The following is a 19,290-nucleotide window of genomic DNA, read 5'->3' on the forward strand; positions in this document are numbered from 1 at the left end:
AACAGTCGGTGGCTTGGGTGGCTTGAGCCTTTGACCATTTTTTCCTGCTTCCTCTGACACCGCCTTGTATAGAGGTCCTGGATAGCAGAGATCTCTTTCCCAGTGATGTACTGGGCCGTACACACTACCCTCCATAGCGCCTTGCGGTCGGACACCAAGCAGTAGCCATATCGAGTGGTGATGCAGACAGTCAAGATGCTCTCAATGGTGTAGCTGTAGAATGTATTGCAGATCTGCCAAATCTTTTCAGCCAACTGAGAGGGAGAGGCATTGTCCTGCCCTCTTCACCACTGTGTTGCTGTGTGTTGACCATGATAGAGTCTTTGTGATGTGGACATCGAGGAACTTGAAGCTCTTGACCCGCTCCACTACAGACCCGTCGATGTGAATGGGGGCGTGCTCGGCCCTCCGTTTCCTGTAGTCCACGATCAGCTCCTTTGTTTTATTGACGTTGAGGGAGAAGTTGTTGTTATTGACCTCCTCCCTATAGGCTGTCTCATCGTCGTCGGTAATCAGGCCTACCAATGTTGGGTTGTCGACAAACTTAATGATAGTGTTGGAGTTGTGCATGTCCATGCAGTCATGGGTGAACAGGGAGTAAAGGAGGGCACTAAGCACATACCCCTGAGAGGCCCCCATGTTGAGGGTCAGCATTGAGGATGTGTTGTTGTCTACCCTCACCACCTGGGGGCAGCCCGTCAGGAAGTCCAGGATCCAGTTAAAGAGGGAGGTGTTCAGTCCCCGGGACCTTAGCTTAGTGGTGTGCTTGGATGGCACTATGGTGTTGAACGCTGAGCTGTAGTCACTGAACAGAATTCTCACATAGGTGTTCCTCTTGTCCAGGTGGGAGAGGGCAGTGTGGATTGCAGTAGAGATTGCGTCCTCTTTGGATCTGTTGGGGCGGTATGCGAATTGGAGTGGCTCCAGGGTGCCTGGGATGATGGTGTTGATGTGAGCCATGACCAGCCTTTCAAGGCATTTCATCTCTACAGATGTGAGTGCTATGGGGAGGCAGTCATTTAGACAGGTTACTTTGGCTTCTTCGGCACAGGGACTATGGTGGTCTACTTGAAACATGTAGGTATTGCGGACTGTGTCAGGGAGAGGTTGAAAATGTCAGTGAAGACACTTGTCAGCTGGTCAGAGCATGCTCTGAGTACATGTCCTGGTAACCCGTCTGGCCCTGCTATGAATCCTAACATCAACACCAACATCAATGCATGACTAATTGAAAATGTTACTGAAGTGAAAGTTTAGATTCACCCCCACAAACTAACAATTCATTTTCTTCACTGACACTATGCACAGCACTAAGCCATCCTGCCCTTTCAAATGACCCATTGGAATGCATTGCCATTATATGGTGTAGCTACTCAGCATCCCAGCAGAGGGCAGTGGTAAAGTATGGAGGGGGCCTAACCCATGACCCACGACCTACTGCAGTAGCCTGTAGGGTTCTCTTGTCTGAGACAGAATTAAGTTTTTCCTAAATACTGATCTTTGGTTTAGCATTTTCCCCGCTAAGGGGCAATCACCAGTTGCTACAGACACACATGATAACATACTCACTATACACACACGTACGCATGGATTTTGTGTTGTCGATATGTGGTAGTAGACTAGTGGCCTGAGGGAACACATGTGTTGTGAAATCTGATGTGAAAGGTAATGCAATGTTTTAATTGTAAAGAACTGCCTTCATTTTACAGGACTAATAGGGATCCATAACAAATACAAATACACACATGTTTGGAATTATAAAATAATTATCTGTACCCATTGATTCTTAAAGAATATAACTTATAAATGGCTCATTAGTTTAACAGTTGTACCTCCATTAGAATCCTAAATAAGCATGTTTTACTCAAATTTTTGTAAAAATAAATAAATAATGTAAACAAAAACTACATAGCTTCAAAACATGGTTAAAACTATATCTTGCATCCATAGCTCTGTATGAATTTGAGAGTGGCTACATTTCTCCAGCCCCATCCCTCAGATTTTTACCAAAACAGAGGCAGGGATCAGGGTTTGTTATTGTTTCAATTGCGGATTGCCCCTTTAAGGTAAGGATTGGGGAGGGGAGACTGATCCTAGAATGGTAACTTGGGAAAACTTCACCCGGAGAGGTGTCTGTTTTAGAGATAGTGGCAGGATGAAGTTGCCCCCTTCACACTGATCTAGTGTCGGTTTTGCATTTTGGTTCAAATGCATGAGGTAAGATTTTTGGGAAAATAAACTGATCCTAGATCTGAGGCTAAGGGTAATCTCAGGAGACGTGGCGGGAGACGTGTTAGAAAACGTAATACACGACTAGCAAAGTCTCCACCCCTCCAAATGAAAACTCTCAGCGAGTTTCGGGCAAATCTATGGGCCAAATGTCCCCTCCCCTTCCAAAATTTGAAAGATGCGAGCACCAGCAAAATCATGATTTGTCCAAATGATCAGAGATTAAAAATCTGAGTACCGAAACAAAGTTCCTCGTTAGTCGTCCCGTCCCACAGTCTGTCGACAGATCAGAACAGGATTCAAATACATATATATATTTGAGCATCTGTTTTTTTATTTTTTTATGTTAGTGTATAAGAGTATTTTCAAATACACAACCAAAAACAAGTACTTTTATTTGAGAATTTGAACAGTTATTTGTAAAAACCAAATAGTCTATAAAACTGTACATGAGAGTATTTTCAAATACTATTTTCAAATACCTGGGTAAAATGCATGAGAGTGTATTTTTAAGTCAGTCTGAAGTTTACATACACCTTTAGCCAAATACATTTAAACTCAGTTTTTCACAATTCCTGACATTTAATCCTAGTAAAAATGCCTTGTTTTTAGGTCAGTTAGGACAACCACTTTATTTGAAGAATGTGAAATCTCAGAATAATAGTAGAGAGAATGATTGATTTCAGTTTTATTTATTTCATCATGTTGTCAGTGGTCAGAAGTTTACATACACTCAATTAGTAATTAGTAGCATTGTCTTTAAACGGTTTAATTTGGGTCAAACGTTTCGGGTAGCCTTCCACAAGCTTCCCACAATAAGTTAGTTGGGTGAATTTTGGCCCATTCCACCTGACAGAGCTGGTGTAACTGAGTCAGGTTTGTAGGCCTCCTTGCTCGCACACGCCTTTTCAGTTCTGCCCACAGATTTTCTATGGGATTGAGGTCAGGTCTTTGTGACGGCCCTCCAATACCTTGTGTCTCCTTCCTGAGCGGTGTGACGGCTGCGTGGTCCCATGGTGTTTATACTTACGTACTATTGTTTGTACAGGATGAACCAGACTTGTGGAGGTCTACAATTTTTTTTCTGTGGTCTTGGCTGATTTATTTTGATTTTCCCATAATGTCAAGCAAAGAGGCACCGAGTTCTAAGGTAGGCCTTGAAATACATCCCCAGGTACACCTCCAATTGACTCAAACGATGTCAATTAGCCTATCAGAAGCTTCTAAAGCCATGACATTTTCTGGAATTTTCCAAGCTGTTTAAATGCACAATCAACTTAGTGTATGTAAACTTCTGACCCACTGGAATTGTGATACAGTGAATTATAAGTGAAATAAAAAGTCTGTAAACAATTGTTGGAAAAATGACTTGTGTCATGCACAAAGTAGATGTCCTAACAGACTTGCCAAAACTACAGTTTGTTAACAAGAAATTTGTGGAGTGGTTGAAAAACGAGTTTCAATGGACTCCAACCTAAGTATATGTAAACTTCCGACTTCAACTGTATGAGTATTTTCAAATACTTTCCTAGTATTTTTCCAAATTAATTACAAGTATTCAACTACTTGTCTTTACAAATAAAATATATCTGAATACTTATTTCGAATGTACCGTATGCGAAAGCAATTCAGATATTTTACATTGTATTTGAACCCAGGTCTGGGACAGATGCTACTGCCATTTATGTTACATGCATCTGTCCACGAGAGATTAGGCTATGGGCAATGTCTAGGAAGAGTGTTATGGGCCCCAGAGAGGGAATGAGCCTCACCTTGATGATCCTATCACCCGTCTGGACACCCGCTCGCATGGCAGCGCCATCTGCGGAAGAGGACAGGACAGGCAAAGGGAGTGAGAATGATAAAAGGTTAATGATATTACTGTATCTGACTGTATTGTGACACCTCCAGATATAAATCCAATATATTGTATCCTTGCCTTGGGTATCAAGACTGCATGAATATATATTTACATTGTGCTATGCTCCCAATTGAACATATTGTGCTAACATCAAAGGTTTCCACCTCCAAGATATACAATTAAATTACCTTGACATATAATAAATATACAGTTGAAGTCGGAAGTTTACATGCACCGTAGCCAAATACATTTAAACTCAGTTTTGCACAATTCCTGACATTTAATCCTAGTAAAAATTCCCTGTTTTAGGTCAGTTAGGAGGACCACATTATTTTAAGAATGTGAAATGTCAGAATAATAGTAGAGAGAATGATTTATTTCAGCTTTTATTTCTTTCATTACATTCGCAGTGGGTCAGATGTTTACATACACTCAATTAGTATTTGGTAGCATTGCCTTTAAATTATTTAACTTGGGTCAAATGTTTTAGGTAGCCTTCCACAAGCTTCCCACAATAAGTTGGGTGAATTCTGGCTCAATCCTCCTGACAGGCCAAACAGTTATACTTTTGTTTCACCAGACCAGAGGACATTTCTCCAAAAAGTACGATCTTTGTCCCCATGTGCAGTTGCAAACCGTAGTCTGGCTTTTTTATGGCGGTTTTGGAGCAGTTTTACTGTGGATATAGATATTTTTATACCCGTTTCCTCCAGCATCTTCACAAGGTTCTTTGCTGTTGGTCTGGGATTGATTTGCACTTTTTGCACCAAAGTGCGTTCATCTCTAGGAGACAGAACACGTCTCCTTCCTGAGTGGTGTGACGGCTGCGTGGTTCCATGGTGTTTATACTTACGTACTAATGTTTGTACAGATGAGCGTGGTACCTTCAGGCGTTTGGAAATTGCTCCCAAAGATGAACCAGACTTGAGGAGGTCTACAAATTTTTCCTGAGGCCTTGGCTGATTTCTTTTAATTTTCCCATGATGTCAAGCAAAGAGGCACTAGGTTTGAAGGTAGGCCTTGAAATACACCTCCATTTGACTCAAAGGATGTCAATTAGCCTATTAACTTAGTGTATGTAAACTTCTGACCCACTGGAATTGTGAGACAGTGATTTATAAGTTAAATAATCTGTGAACAATTGTTTGGAAAATTACTTGTCATGCACAAAGTAGATGTCCTAACCGACTTGCCAAAACTGTAGTTTGTTAACATGAAATGGTTGAAAAACGAGTTTTAATGACTCCAACCTAAGTGTATGTAAACTTCCGACTTCAACTGTACATATATTTTCATATGGGTGGCCCCAGTGGGAATCGCACCAGTGAACCTGCTGTTGCAAGCACCATGCTTTACCAATTAAGCCACACCATACCTCATCATAATTGAATTGACTAAGGAACAGGAAGGTGTAGATTAGAATAGGATGGAAAAGGCCTTACCCTCTTTGACCAACTGCACAAATACAGGGTTGTCTCCGCTCACCGTCAACCCGAAGCCGTTCTCATCTTTCTGGATGATCACACAACGCTGGACAAGCCCTACACATAGACAGACAGAAGAGAAAGAAATATTGTGTTACACACCATCACACACACAAACAACACACAGACATACACTCGGGCTGGCACAGTTAGAGGAATCAAGGACGGTGAGTTGGGACAGGGTGTGCGTGATGGGGCACAATATGCAATGTGGGTGTCAAACTGTTTTCCTATATACAGGTATAAGGCAATGTGTCTCCTTGGTGATGGAGACACTCACTCAATAGATCAGGTCTGTTTTGTGGCTAGTCGTTGTTATAAAATGATGATGATGAAACATGGTCCTTCTGTAGCTCAGTTGGTAGAGCATGGCGCTTGTAACGCCAGGGTAGTGGGTTCGATTCCCGGGACCACCCATACGTAGAATGTATGCACACATGACTGTAAGTCGCTTTGGATAAAAGCGTCTGCTAAATGGCATATATAATGAGGCTTTTGAAGCTTCTATTGAGTGGCAGCAATGAATGATTGATACCTCAAGGGTATTACCTGGTTTCAAATACTTAATACTACCCAGTTGTGAAAGTACTTCACTCTCTTCTTCAAAAACCTTTAATAGATGGATGCATTTTGTTAAAGGGATAGTTCTGAAAAATTGCCTATTAGATATTTGTTCCCTGAACTTGAAGGCAGTCTATGCACAAAAGAGACAAACAAAAGTATAGTGTGGATTGCAATCACTCCTTGTCCATAGACTGCTTTCAAGATAAGGTAACAAATATCGAAATAGTTTTGCTAAACTATCCCTTTAATATCCGTATGATGCTCTGATAGGCTGTTGTAAATAATGGCATAACACATGACCCTCTAGGAACCCAGTTTGATGCTCACATAAAGACATGTTGTTTGTGGAACATTGATATCAGGACACAAGTGGCAACAGCACCCTCTGTCATGTTTGTTTGAACACAGATTGTGAGTTGTTTGACTTTCAAATAGAGAGAGACACACGGATTCACATTCGTAGATTGACATTGATTCACCACACCAGTAAACTTGCAGATGAGTTTCACTAACACTATAGTTCATCCAAAACCATATCATCATTATAAACAGCGAGTGCATACTGTAAACAAAGCCAAACGAAAAAGCAGATTAAACCAGTAGTCCAGGTTGCAGGTAGCCTCTCGTACGAACCATCCTGATCTCGCAAGCTTACATTCTGATTCGTTATCTGTGAAGCAAAACAGAATGTAAGCTCTCAAGATCAGGATGGTTCATACGAGGCTAGGTTGCAGGAGGTACAGTAAGAAATTGTGCACTGTCAAATAATGGCTAATGTTGCAACCCAGCAACAGATGTAATCATCAACGTATTACTCAAATTATTGCAAATGTGTGAGAAAATGTGGTGCTGTCTCACTTTGAAGCACTTTAATGGACAGTTCAGCCACAGTTTTTATTCACATATTTGTTTCCTTACCTTGGAACAAGGAGACTGCAGTCATTGCTTTGGTTTTGTTAAACTAGACACTGACACTAACTGATATTATACAGCATTTTTCTCAACATAGAAAAGTCATGGATGGGCTGTACAAGTTTTTTTCAGGCCGGCTTATTTTGGAAAATACTTTTTGGGATGGAAAATGGTTTTCAGTGTAAACTTAATATAACGTATGTAGAAAACATATTGGACCTACATATTTTTAAATAAGATATATATATTTTTAACTAACAATCACCAAAATAAAAGCAAAACAGTCAGGGAGAATCTACAATTGTAGAAAATGATGCATTCAGGAGTATTTTTGTCATGACATGGGGCCCCCATTGACTTTGTTAAGTCACTCAGATGGCATAAGATCAAAGCATAAGCCATAGCAAAATCTGTAGAATTGCAGGAAATTCGCTTTAAAACAGCAACATTTTGTCTCTGCGAGCAAGAGGAGGGCCTCCAAAAAAAGGGGTCGATGACCTTGCTAATGGCCCAGGCCCACTGCCACACCCCAGCCAAACCCCTCACCTAAGCCCCATTTCAATGCAGAAAAAAATCCTGCTGTTTTGGCAATTTTATAGCCAAAAAACTAAGTAAATTCAATGTCATGCCAAAATCACATCAAAGTCACTTCAAAGTTATTGGGCTACACAATCCCTTTAAAAAATGATCTGGGAATGAAAATGAAAGCATGCTAACCGGGGGACATTGATTTACATTGTTTTTTTGGTTAGAAAATTATAACATTAACAGTTAGGGGCAGTAGCTAGCTTCACAACACCAAAGCATGGATTTCAGTCTTTCCAACCTTGAAAATGTAAATAAATAGGTAATTCGGCTGAACTCTCCCCTCAACATCTGGTAGCATTCCGTCATCAACCCAAACATCTTCCTTCTCGCTGTTCTGGCCAGGTAACACTAAAACATCCAGACAATGTTTCTCAACACTGTGGGAAAGTTCACTGCCAGGGCAATGAGAGGCAATGGTTCAATAAAGATGAAATAAAAGGAGAACGAAGGGGTGTAGGACTCGTGTTAGTACGTGTTAGTATGTTAGTGAACAACATGGCAGAAGAACTGGGGACGTCGCAAAACAAAACAGCCCCCACACACGAACGGGGTGCATCTCAATAGTCTAAAACGGCAACTTCCACTTGACTCCCTTTGTTTGCACTGAACTTAACAGGTGGGATAGGTGCTATTATGGTGAAAAAAAAGCCTAGTGCTAGTGAATCGGGTTTTCACCTGTCCACTGTCCTGTTCCCTCAGATCAAATGAAGGAGAGGAGACAAGAAAAAGATAACACTTAGAGACTTTTGAGACACAGCCATTAAGACCATCTTACCACAGGGTTCGGAGGGGCTTCCCTCGGCTACTACACAGCCAGACAGCTGCACAGGCACGTCTAGTACAGCACGACACAGTTCACATGGTAACGTAAAAACACAACCAGGACACACAGAGGAGAAAACAGAGCAAAAGACAAGAAAATCTAAAACATTGGGAGGAGAAAAAAACATGGCAAAAAAAAGAGTGAATCTTCATGTACCAGTGTGACTATACACCTTACCTTACAGTGTGTGAGCAGTCAGTCTGAATTCTGTTGCAATTAGTAATTGTTTTATTGAATGCATGTACAATACCAGTCAAAAGTTTGGACACACCTACTCTTTGAAGCGTTTTTCTTTATTTTTACTATTTTCTACATTGTAGAATAATAGTGAAGACATCAAAACTATGAAGTAACACATATGGAATCATGTAGTAACCAAAAAAGTGTTATTTTATATTTGAGATTCTTCAAAGTAGTCAACCTTTGCCTTGATGACAGCTTTGCACACTCTTGGCATTCTCTCAACCAGCTTCATGAGGTAATCACCTGGAATGCATTTCAATTAACAGGTGTGCCTTGTTAAAAGCTCATTTGTGGAAATTATTTCCTTCTTAATGCGTTTGAGCCAATCAGTTGTGTTGTGACAAGGTAGGGGTGGTATACAGAGCATAGCCCTATTTGGTAAAAGACCAAGTCCATATTATGGCAAGAACAGCTCAAATAAGTGAAGAGATATGACAGTCCATCATTGCTTTAAGACATGAAGGTCAGTCAATCAAGAAAATGTCAAGAACTTGAAGAAAGTTTCTTCAAGTACAGTAGCATAAACCATCAAGCGCTATGATGAAACTGGCTCTCATGAGGACCGTCACAGGAAAGGAAGACCCAGAATTACCTCTGCTGCAGAGGATAAGTTCATTAGAGTTAACTGCACCTCAGATTGCAGCCCAAATAAATGCTTCACAGAGTTCAAGTAACAGACACATCTGAGGAGACTGTGTGAATCAGGCCTTCATGGTCGATTTGCTGCAAAGAAACCACTACTAAAGGACCCCAATAATAAGAAGAGATTTGCTTGGGCCAAGAAACACGAGCAATGGACATTAAACCGGTGGAAATCTATCTTTGAGTCTGATGAGTCCAAATATACGATTTTTGGTTCGAACCACCATGTCTTTTCGAGATGCAGAGTATGTGAACGGATGATCTCAGCATGTGTGGTTCCCACCGTGAAGCATGGAGGAGGAGGTGTGATGGTGTGTGTGCGCTTTGCTGGTGACACTGTCTGTGATTTATTTAGAATTCAAGGCACACTTAACCAGCATGGCTACCACAGCATTCTACAGTGACACGCCATCCCATCTGGTTTGCGCTTAGTGGGACTATCATTTGTTTTTCAACAAGATAATGACCCAAAACACACCTCCAGGCTGTGTAAGGTCTATTTTACCAAGCAGGGGAGTGATGGTGCTGCATCAGATGACGTGGCCTCCACAATCACCCAACCTCAACCCAATTGAGATGGTTTGGGATGAGTTGGACCTCAGAGTGAAGGAAAAGCATCCAACAAGTGCTCAGCATATGTGGGAACTCCTTCAAAACTGTCGGAAAATAATTCCAGTTGAAGCAGGTTGAGAGAATGCCAGGAGTGTGCAAAGCTGTCATCAAGGCAAAGTGTGGCTACTTTGAAGAATCTAAAATATATTTTGATTTGTTTAACACTTTTTTGGTTACTACATGATTCCATATGTGTTATTTCATAGTTTTGATGCCTTCACTAGTATTATACAATGTAGAAAATAGTAAAATAAAGAAAAACCCTTGAATGAGTAGGTGTGTCCTAACTTTTGACTGGTACTGTATGTATTTATGTATGGACATGTAGATAACGCTTCATTGAAAACAACTAAACTGAAATAAAGGTAACTGAGGTTAAGAATGATTTTTAAAAAGCAGAATAAAAAAAAGAAGTATTCTGAGGAAAGCCAAGCCTAAAATGGCTCTCAGACAAATAAAATGAAGGCATAAAGATACATGTTTCTTAACTTTCTTTGTATCAGCGACCAGCAAGCCATGTTCTTTCCTCCTTGCGGGACAGTTTACATTAAAACGAACTCTTTAGAACTCCCAGATTAAAGTCTCAGAGACCGGGCAGCATATCATGGACCAGCACAGGTTGAGCTATTGAACGATTGTTTCTTAACCTGTGAGATATACACTACATGACCAAAAGTATGTGGACACTTGTTCACCAAACATTTCTATTCCAAAATCATGGGCATTAATACGTAGTTGGTCTCCTATTTGCTGCTATAACAGCCTCCCCTCTTCTGGGAAGGCTTTCAAATAGAAGTTAGAACATTGCTGTATATATACAGTGCATTCGGAAAGTATTCACACCCCTTCACTTTTTCCACATTTTATTATGTTACAACCTTATTCTAAAATGGATTAAATCGTTTTTCTCCCTCATATCCCATAATGACAATGCAAAAATAGGTTTGTAGAAAAAAAAACTATCACATTTACATAAGTATTCCGACCCCTTTCTCAGTACTTTGTTGAAGCACCTTTGGCAGCAATTACAGCCTCGGGTCTTCTTAGGTATGACGCTACAAGCTTGGCACACCTGTATTTGGGGAGTTTCTCCCATTCTTCTCTGCAGATCCTCTCAAGCTCAGTCAGGTTGGATGAGGAGTGTCGCTGCACAGCTATTTTCAGGTCTCTCCAGAGATGTTTGATCTGGTTCAAATCCGGGCTCTGGCTGGGCCCCTCAAGGACATTCAGAGACGTGTCCTGAAGCCACTTCTACGTTGTCTTGGCTGTGTGCTTAGAGTCATTGTCCTGTTGGAAGGTGAACCTTTGTCCCAGTCTGAGGTCCTGACCGCTCTGGAGCAGGTTTTCATCAAGGATCTCTCTGTACTTTGCTCCGTTCATCTTTCCCTCGATCTTGACTAGTCTCCCAGTTACTGCTGCTGAAAAACATCCCCACAGCATGATGCTGCCACCACCATGCTTCACTGTAGGAATGGTGCCAGGTTTCCTCCAGATGTGATGCTTGGCATTCAGGCCAAATAGTTCAATCTTGGTTTCATCAGACCAGAGGATCTTGTTTATCATGGTCTGAGAGCGCTTTAGGTGCCTTTTGGCAAACTCCAAGCGGACTGTTACTGAGGAGTGGCTTCCGTCTGGCCACTCTACCATAAAGGCTTGATTGGAGGAGGGCTGCAGAGATGGTTGTCCTTCTGGAAGGTCCTCCCATCTTCACAAAGGAACTCTGGAGCTCTGTCAGAGTGACCATCAGGTTCTTGATCACCTCCCTGACCAAGGCCCTTCTCACCCGATTGCTAACTTTGGCCGGGCAGCCAGCTCTAGGGAGAGTTTTGGTGGTTCCAAACTTCTTCCATTTAAGAATGAGGGAGGCCACTGTGGGGACCTTTTTGGGGACCTTCAATGCTGCAGACATTTTTTGGTACCCTTCCCCAGGCTGGTGCCTCGACACAATCCTGTCATCAACCTCACGGCTTGGTTTTTGCTCTGACATGCACTGTCAACTGTGGGACCTTACATAGACAGGTGCATGCCTTTCCAAATCATGTCCAATCAATTGAATTTACCACAGGTGGACTCCAATCAAGTTGTAGAAACATCTCAAGGATGATCAATGGAAACAGGATGCACCTGAGCTCAATTTTGAGTCTCATAGCAAAGGGCCTGAAAACGTATAAGGTATCTGTTTTACATTTTTTATACATTTGCAAAAATATCTAAAAAACAGTTTTCGCTTTGTCATTATGAAGTATTTTGTGTAGATTGATGAGAATATTCAATTTTATAATAAGGCTGAAACCGAACAAAATTTGGAAAAAGTCGAGGAGTCTGAATACTTTCCAAACGCACTGTACCTCCTCTCTATAGGCTGATTCGTCACTGTTGTTTATCAGGCCTACAACTAGGGCTGGGCGATATGGCCTAAAAATCAAACTTATGGCCAATGCACGATAAATATGTTGATAAAAACTAAAAAAGGTTAAATAACAATTGTTGCGCAATTAAAGATCAATTCACTGCATTTCAAACAGTCAGGAATAATATAATGAATTCAAAGCTTGTAAAATTATACCTAAGCTAAATATAAGTCTTCCACAAACATAAGACCCACTCATCATTTCATTATTTTATCAAAATAGTTTAACCTGCTTTTTTGCAATTGTCACTGATCTGGCTTTCAAGTCAGTCTACCAAAATGTCCTTTTTGTTACAAATTAACCATGCACAATGCAGTGCAAATCCACTAATAATGCCCAACATCTGGTAAGTGTCACGTTCTGACCATAGTTCTGTTATTTTATTCTTTGTTTTAGTATGGCCAGGGCGTGAGTTGGGGTGTCTATGTTTGTTTTTCTATGTTTGGTTTCTGTTTTCGGCCTAGTATGGTTCTCAATCAGAGGCAGGTGTCGTTAGTTGTCTCTGATTGAGAATCATACTTAGGTAGCCTGGGTTTCACTTTTGGTTTGTGGGTGTTTGTTTCCGTGTGAGTGTTTTGGCCACACGGTACTGTTTCGGTTTTCGTTCGTTCGTTTGTTCGTTCGTTTGTTCACTTTATTGTTTTATATTTCAGTGTTCAGTTCGTTTCTTTAAATATTACATCAAGAACACTTACCACGCTGCGCTTTGGTCCAATCCTTCTTCCACCTCTGATTGACGTTACAGTAAGAGGCATTACAGAAAATTAACACAGGTTTTTAAATATTTGCATTCTGTAAAGGCTTCCTTCTTTTCACTCTGTCAATTAAATTAGTATTGTGGAGTAACTACAATGTTGATGATCCATCCTCAGATTTCTCCTATTACAGCCCTTAAACTCTGTAACTGTTTTAAAGTCACCATTGGCCTCATGGTGAAATCCCTGAGCGGTTTCTTCCTCTCCGGCAACTGAGTTAGGAAGGATGACCGTATCTGTGTATGCTCATTGCACATTCACAAAACACAGACTAGACCGCTAGCACCCTACAGTAAAATTGGAGGGATTTTGGTGCTGTGTCTGTCTGAAGAGTAGACTACCTCATCACATGACTGGGGCTCAAAGCGCACTATTAACCAGTGTGTGTGTGTGTGTGTGTGTGTGTGTGTGTGTGTTTCATCCTCAGACTCCAACAGCCATGATGTGTGTGCGAGTGTGAAAGTATTATTGTGACTGTGTGTGTTTGAATGTGTGTATGTACATGTGTGTGTGTTTGTGTTTCATCCTGCTGCCGCTCCTGTTTCCCCAGCCTAACAGAAGATAAGCATCAGCCTGGTGCTGGCTGTTAATCTGGCTGTCAGCTGGGGAGCCACGGTGCTCCCATTTGACCCCCCCACCCCAGACCAAACATTAACCCCTAGTCTCCAGAGTGGACCTTTAATAACAGGGTCCTTATTCATTAGGTATCAAATGAAAAAAAAGAGGGAGGGAGTACGTGAACATGGCCAATAAGAAACGATTGTTTTTTTTGCAAAACATTTTCCGTTCCCAGGGTCGTATACATTAGTGCACAGCGTAGCAAACCGTTTTGCAACGGAAAACAAAAACGAACGTTTCCTATTGACACGTCCAGGTAGTCCCGTCCTGCTTCGGTTTGTTGTCTTCCGTTTGGTGTCTTGTAGCTCCCTCCTAGGCTATAGCATGTCATCGCAGCATTTATCACATCGACACGCTGCATAATTTACATTCAATTATCTAATGTGTGTGAGTGAGTGAAGCGGAGTGCTACCTACACTACAACAGGATCAATGACACGTTTACAGTCTGAAAGGGTCTAATAACAGTGATTGGCTTGAGCTTATATCAGACAATACAGTAACAGTGAGAGTTTCTTTTCATTTTGAAACAACCCCAATGTGCATTAATGGTCGCTATGAAGTTAGGATTCGCCACTAACAGAAACTCTTTCCACTCCATTCCACTACTTAAGGAGCTGTTAATTACTATTCCCATATAATTTTGTTTATTTGGTCAGTAGCTAATATTGTGTCAAATGATTATTACAGTTATCACCAGTAACTGACCGACAGTAATACACTGCACCAACCAAGTGGAAAATTAGATTAGACATTGAAATGGATTGAGGTGTGTATTATATTTTGTGCTTACGCAGTTTGTTCAATGAGTGTATGTTGCAAGTGTGTGCAAGTCCTGTTTTCTTTTTGTTTGTGTGTGCAGGACCTATGTTGTTTGTGTGTGTGTGTATGCTTGTGCGTGCGCACTTACCTGTAGGGTCAAACTCATGCACAGGTGGGACTGTGTTTTTGTCACTTTTGGGTTTCTTGTCTGGGGGGTGGTCCTTGCTGAGAATGCTAGGGGTCCTGGGAACACACAAACACAGATGGCATGGTGAGAAACACACACACACACACACACACACACACACACACACACACACACACACACACACACACACACACACACACACACACACACACACACACACACACACACACACACACACACACACACACACACACACACACAGGACACCAGATTTTGCACGTCTGTGCAGGTTTTTAACCAGGCTTTTAAATTTCAATATTGGTGAAAAATGTATACTTAAAATGTCACTCTATTCATGGAACGACCCCATTATATTATACTTTTAATATTATCTGTTACAATACTCTCTCAGACATACTGTATATTAGACACCTGGGACTTAGACCCTTTACCAGACGAAATAGAGAGCCAAATCCCTGCGGCTTAGGAGGAAGACTGCACCATCTGATTCTAGATACGTGAGGTGTCATCTTAACATGCTTATCAGGGTGTCAGGCACGGTATGGTGTCCAAAAGCCTCATAATATCAGACTAAATCAACTCAAATACAGGGCAGCATCTGAAATGGAACCCTATTCCTTATTTAATACAATACTTTTAACCAGGGCCAGGTCAAAAATAGTACACTAAATAGTGAATAGGGTTCCATTTAGGACGCATACCAGGTGACCCAACTCTTCGGGGCATATCATTTATTTTGTGGTAAGACATTCTAGTTTTTGGTTCATCTTGAGGTCATTATTGTAGTCCTTTGTGATTGACAATGTAGACAAAGATTTGCGAAGCAAGGAAAAAACTCTGACCTGGTTGCTTTTTTGGAAAACCTGTGAAAACAAAGACGAGAAAGGATTAGAATACTATTATACTATTTGTCATTGGTAAAGCCCTGTTCTAAGTGTACAGTGCCTTCATACCCCTTAACTTATTCCACATTTTGTTGTGTTACAGCCTGAACTCCAAATGGATTAAATATACTTTTTTTCTTAACCATCTACACACAATACCCCTTAATGACAATGTGAAAACATGTTTTTAGACATTTTAGCAAATTTATTGAAAAAGAAATACAGAAATATCTCATTTACATTAGTATTCACACCCCTGAGTCAATACATGTTAGAATCACCATCAGACAGCCATTTTCTTTCCATAGATTTTCAAGACGATTTAAGTCAAAACTGTAACTAGGCCACTCCAGAACATTCAATGTCATCTTGGTAAGCAACTCCAGTGTAGATTTGGCCATGTGTTTTAGATTATTGTCCTGCTGAAATGTGAATTTGTCTCATAGTTAGCAGGTTAGCAGGTTTTCCTCTACTTAGTTCTATTCCATTTCTTTTCATCCTAAAAAAATCTTCCTAGTCCTCGCCGATGACAAGCATACCCATAACATGATTCAGCCGCCACCATGCTTGAAAAAAATGAAGACTGGTACTCAGTGATGTGTTGTGTTGAATTTGCCCCAAACATAATGCTTTGCATTCATTAAATAAAGTACATTTTACTTTAGTGCCTTATTGCAAGCAGGATGCATGTTTTTTTGTTTTTTTTTCACTCTGTCATTTAAGTTATTATTGTGGAGTAACTACAATGTTGTTGACCCATCATTTTTCCTATCACACCCATTAAACTCTGTAACTGTTTTAAAGTTACCATTGGCCTCATGGGGAAATCCCTGAGCGTTTTCCTTCCTCTCTGGCAACTGAGTTAGGAAGGACATCTGCATCTTTATAGTGACTACTGTAGGTGTATTGACACAGTGCACCATCCAAAGTGTAATTAATAACTTATTTGCTTGGCATTGGAAAACCTCCCTGGCCTTTGTGGTTGATCTGTGTTTGAAATGCACTGCTCGACTGAGGGACCATACAGTTAATTGTATGTGCGGGGAACAGAGACGAGGTAGTCATTCAAGAATCATGTTAAACACTATTATTGTACACAGAGTGAGTCCATACAACTTATTATGTGACTTGTTAAGCACATTTTTACTCCTGAACTTATTTAGGCTTGCCATAACAAAGGGGTTGAATACTTATTGATTCAATACATTTTCGTTTGTTAATTTTTAAACATTTCTAAAAACCTAATTCCACTTTGACATTCAGAATAATTTTTTCAACACAGGTTCAATTTCACAAACTGTATGGAATTGGACCCCTGTGAGGTAAAATGTATTGTAGCTCTATGTAAGGTTCTGTATTTATTTTCATAGTCAATCTTTGTGTTCTGTTTCATTGTGTTCTTGAACGTAGCTCGGGCTTTCATTTTTGTTAATTGATTTCACCTGTGTTAGTTACTCACCTGGTCTCACCAGCTCCTTTTTAGTTCAGTTCATTCTGTTTGTACCTTTGAGGTATTGTTGGTTTTGACTCTACTAAGCCTTCTCCTAGCTCGTTTGTGAGAACCAGCTATAGCCGTCAGTCCTCGTTTTGATTCACCTGCCTGTTTTCCTGCCTGTGACCATGATTCCTGCCTTCTTCGATAAACACCTCCCGCTCTGCGAGTAAATATACACCTTTTTCTCCCTGAGTATTCATTATACTCCAGAAGTGTTAATTCAAGCAAAAAGTTTATTGTTCTAGCAAAAATAGTCTGGTTTCCCAGGCCTGTACCTAGATTAAAACACATTGAAGAGAGAATCTATTGAAAGTGCTTTTTGGTCCAGGAATATTCTTAATCTGGGTATCTGAAACCAGCTCCATGTTCAACCTTATATTCTCCATTTGCTACCATGTTTGTATTGTCATTGCATGCTACGTCAAGAAAATGACACTAGAAACATACATTTTATTAAAAGATAAGTATATAAATCAACAGTTCCGGGATAACATTTACATTTAAGTCATTTAGCAGACGCTCTTATCCAGAGCGACTTACAAATTCATTATGATCTAAAAGACTAAACTGATCCTAGATCAGCACTCCTACTCTGAGGCGCTTAATGAAAACATGCACTGGTCTTCCTTGTCATTTGCATGTTTCTGTGTACTGAGTGACATCATCAGTCAGAGACAGCCAGCTTCTAACCCCCCCACCTCTAAACCCACCTTGCCGTCTGTCTCATGACATGCTGCTAGCCAGTAGACTGCACTATCATAGGTACATCTTTCATCATCTGCTTACACATCACAGGATCACAACCACCACCATTACTCGAAGGGACCAGAAATGATGGAACACCAGACCCACTTGAATTAATTTCATAATCAAAAGGGCGGTGGTGTGGCGATACCAACATAAGCCCCATGTCCTCAGGCACTTTCTTGGTCCAAGTTGTTCCACTGGTTGGCATATCAAACATGCAGATCCCTACCCAGATGCCTAAGTCTGAGAGATAGGAGGTGGCTGGGTTGTTCATATAAATAGCACAGGCCCCTCTATCTCCACCTCCTCCCTTCTTCCGCGGGTGGTTTTTGCTTTTGTTGCTGTTCCTTCCCTCAGACAATGGGGCCTGCACTTTGAACAATGGCGCTCACGTCAAAGCCAGCTTACTACATTGCAGCATTGTGGGACAGATTCCCGGAAACAGAGAGCGCTTCTGGCAGGCCTCCCATTTCCTGAATGTGGGAGAAGGGGGGATGAGAGGGGAGATTGGAGAGGAAAAGAGGAGGGGGATGAGTGGGAGTGGGTATCTTTCAAAGAAGGCAGGAGGGGGCAGGATTTGGAGAATCCTGTGTTAGTACCTAGGCTGCAGAGCTCGTACTTGGAAATCTCTTTCGTCACAGAAAAAAAGAGCTCAGTCTAATCATGGACAAAATCCCTAATATATAACATTTACCAAAAACACTGTGATACACCTTTCCACTGCTACCACCTTGGATTTAAGAAAAACACTTCTTAATAATTGAAATGGTAATGATTTAATTCAACCAAATAGCACAGTTGTTAAAGTAAATTAACATCATTCAATTAAAAAAAAATGGGACATCAACCCAGTCATATTGAACCCCTGCCAAATAGAGAGACATGGGATTCACTACTGCAGTGTCTCGGAACAGGACACTGTTATTAAACTGGTTATCCTGTGATGTGCCCTGGGGAGATTAGGAGGCAGGCCAGAGGATATACTGTCTGGGTGAGGACAGACATCAGTCTCACTGGGTGGTGGCTAAGCAGCTAGTGCAGCTAGCTTTGGGTAAGAAAGGGATTTAGCTGATATTTAGATACTTAAATGCAGACTCATTCAGAATGGAGAAAAACGTTGTACGTTGAAAGCCTGCGGGGAACAATGTGCTTGTTAGCTTACAAGGCAGATCAATGGGAAACACAAAGATTCAAGTGTAGTGAAATCGACTGCTAGCCTTTAACAATGAGCTGTTAGCTTTAACCGAGAGTTAAGTCCTGCCGCAAGTAGGTTTTAATTTATTCAGAGTTCATTTTGATCATGTTATAAAATGAATTCCTTAAATTAAATCATCTTTATCAATACTCAATTTATTGTCTACTTTTTGTCTACAAGCCAAGCTCACATCATATAGCAAGAGAACACTGAGAAATGGAAGGTGGTGGGAAATTGCTTTTAGATTGTCTTCGAACAGAGAGAAATGTAACATTAAAAATGACTATGGTAATATGG

The 19,290-nt window shown here is 40.9% G+C and overlaps 1 protein-coding gene across 3 annotated transcripts in view; it reads right to left on the bottom strand.

Annotated features, from left to right (window-relative positions):
• The window catches only part of arhgef12b (Rho guanine nucleotide exchange factor (GEF) 12b), a 127,367-nt gene that overhangs the window by 55,467 nt on the left and 52,610 nt on the right, over positions 1-19,290 (bottom strand). For 2 of the 3 annotated variants that reach the window (XM_035779848.2, XM_035779847.2), the window contains exons 2-6: positions 15,515-15,535; positions 14,652-14,746; positions 8,414-8,473; positions 5,533-5,631; positions 4,002-4,051 (exon numbers count right to left, since the gene is read on the bottom strand). In XM_035779848.2, the coding sequence (XP_035635741.1) occupies positions 4,002-4,051; positions 5,533-5,631; positions 8,414-8,473; positions 14,652-14,746; positions 15,515-15,535 (325 nt within the window). The remainder of the gene's footprint in view (positions 1-4,001; positions 4,052-5,532; positions 5,632-8,413; positions 8,474-14,651; positions 14,747-15,514; positions 15,536-19,290) is intronic. The other variant, XM_035779849.2, reaches the window with a different exon arrangement.

Source organism: Oncorhynchus keta, chromosome 11, assembly GCF_023373465.1.
Source record: "Oncorhynchus keta strain PuntledgeMale-10-30-2019 chromosome 11, Oket_V2, whole genome shotgun sequence".
Taxonomy (NCBI): Eukaryota; Metazoa; Chordata; class Actinopteri; order Salmoniformes; family Salmonidae; genus Oncorhynchus; species Oncorhynchus keta.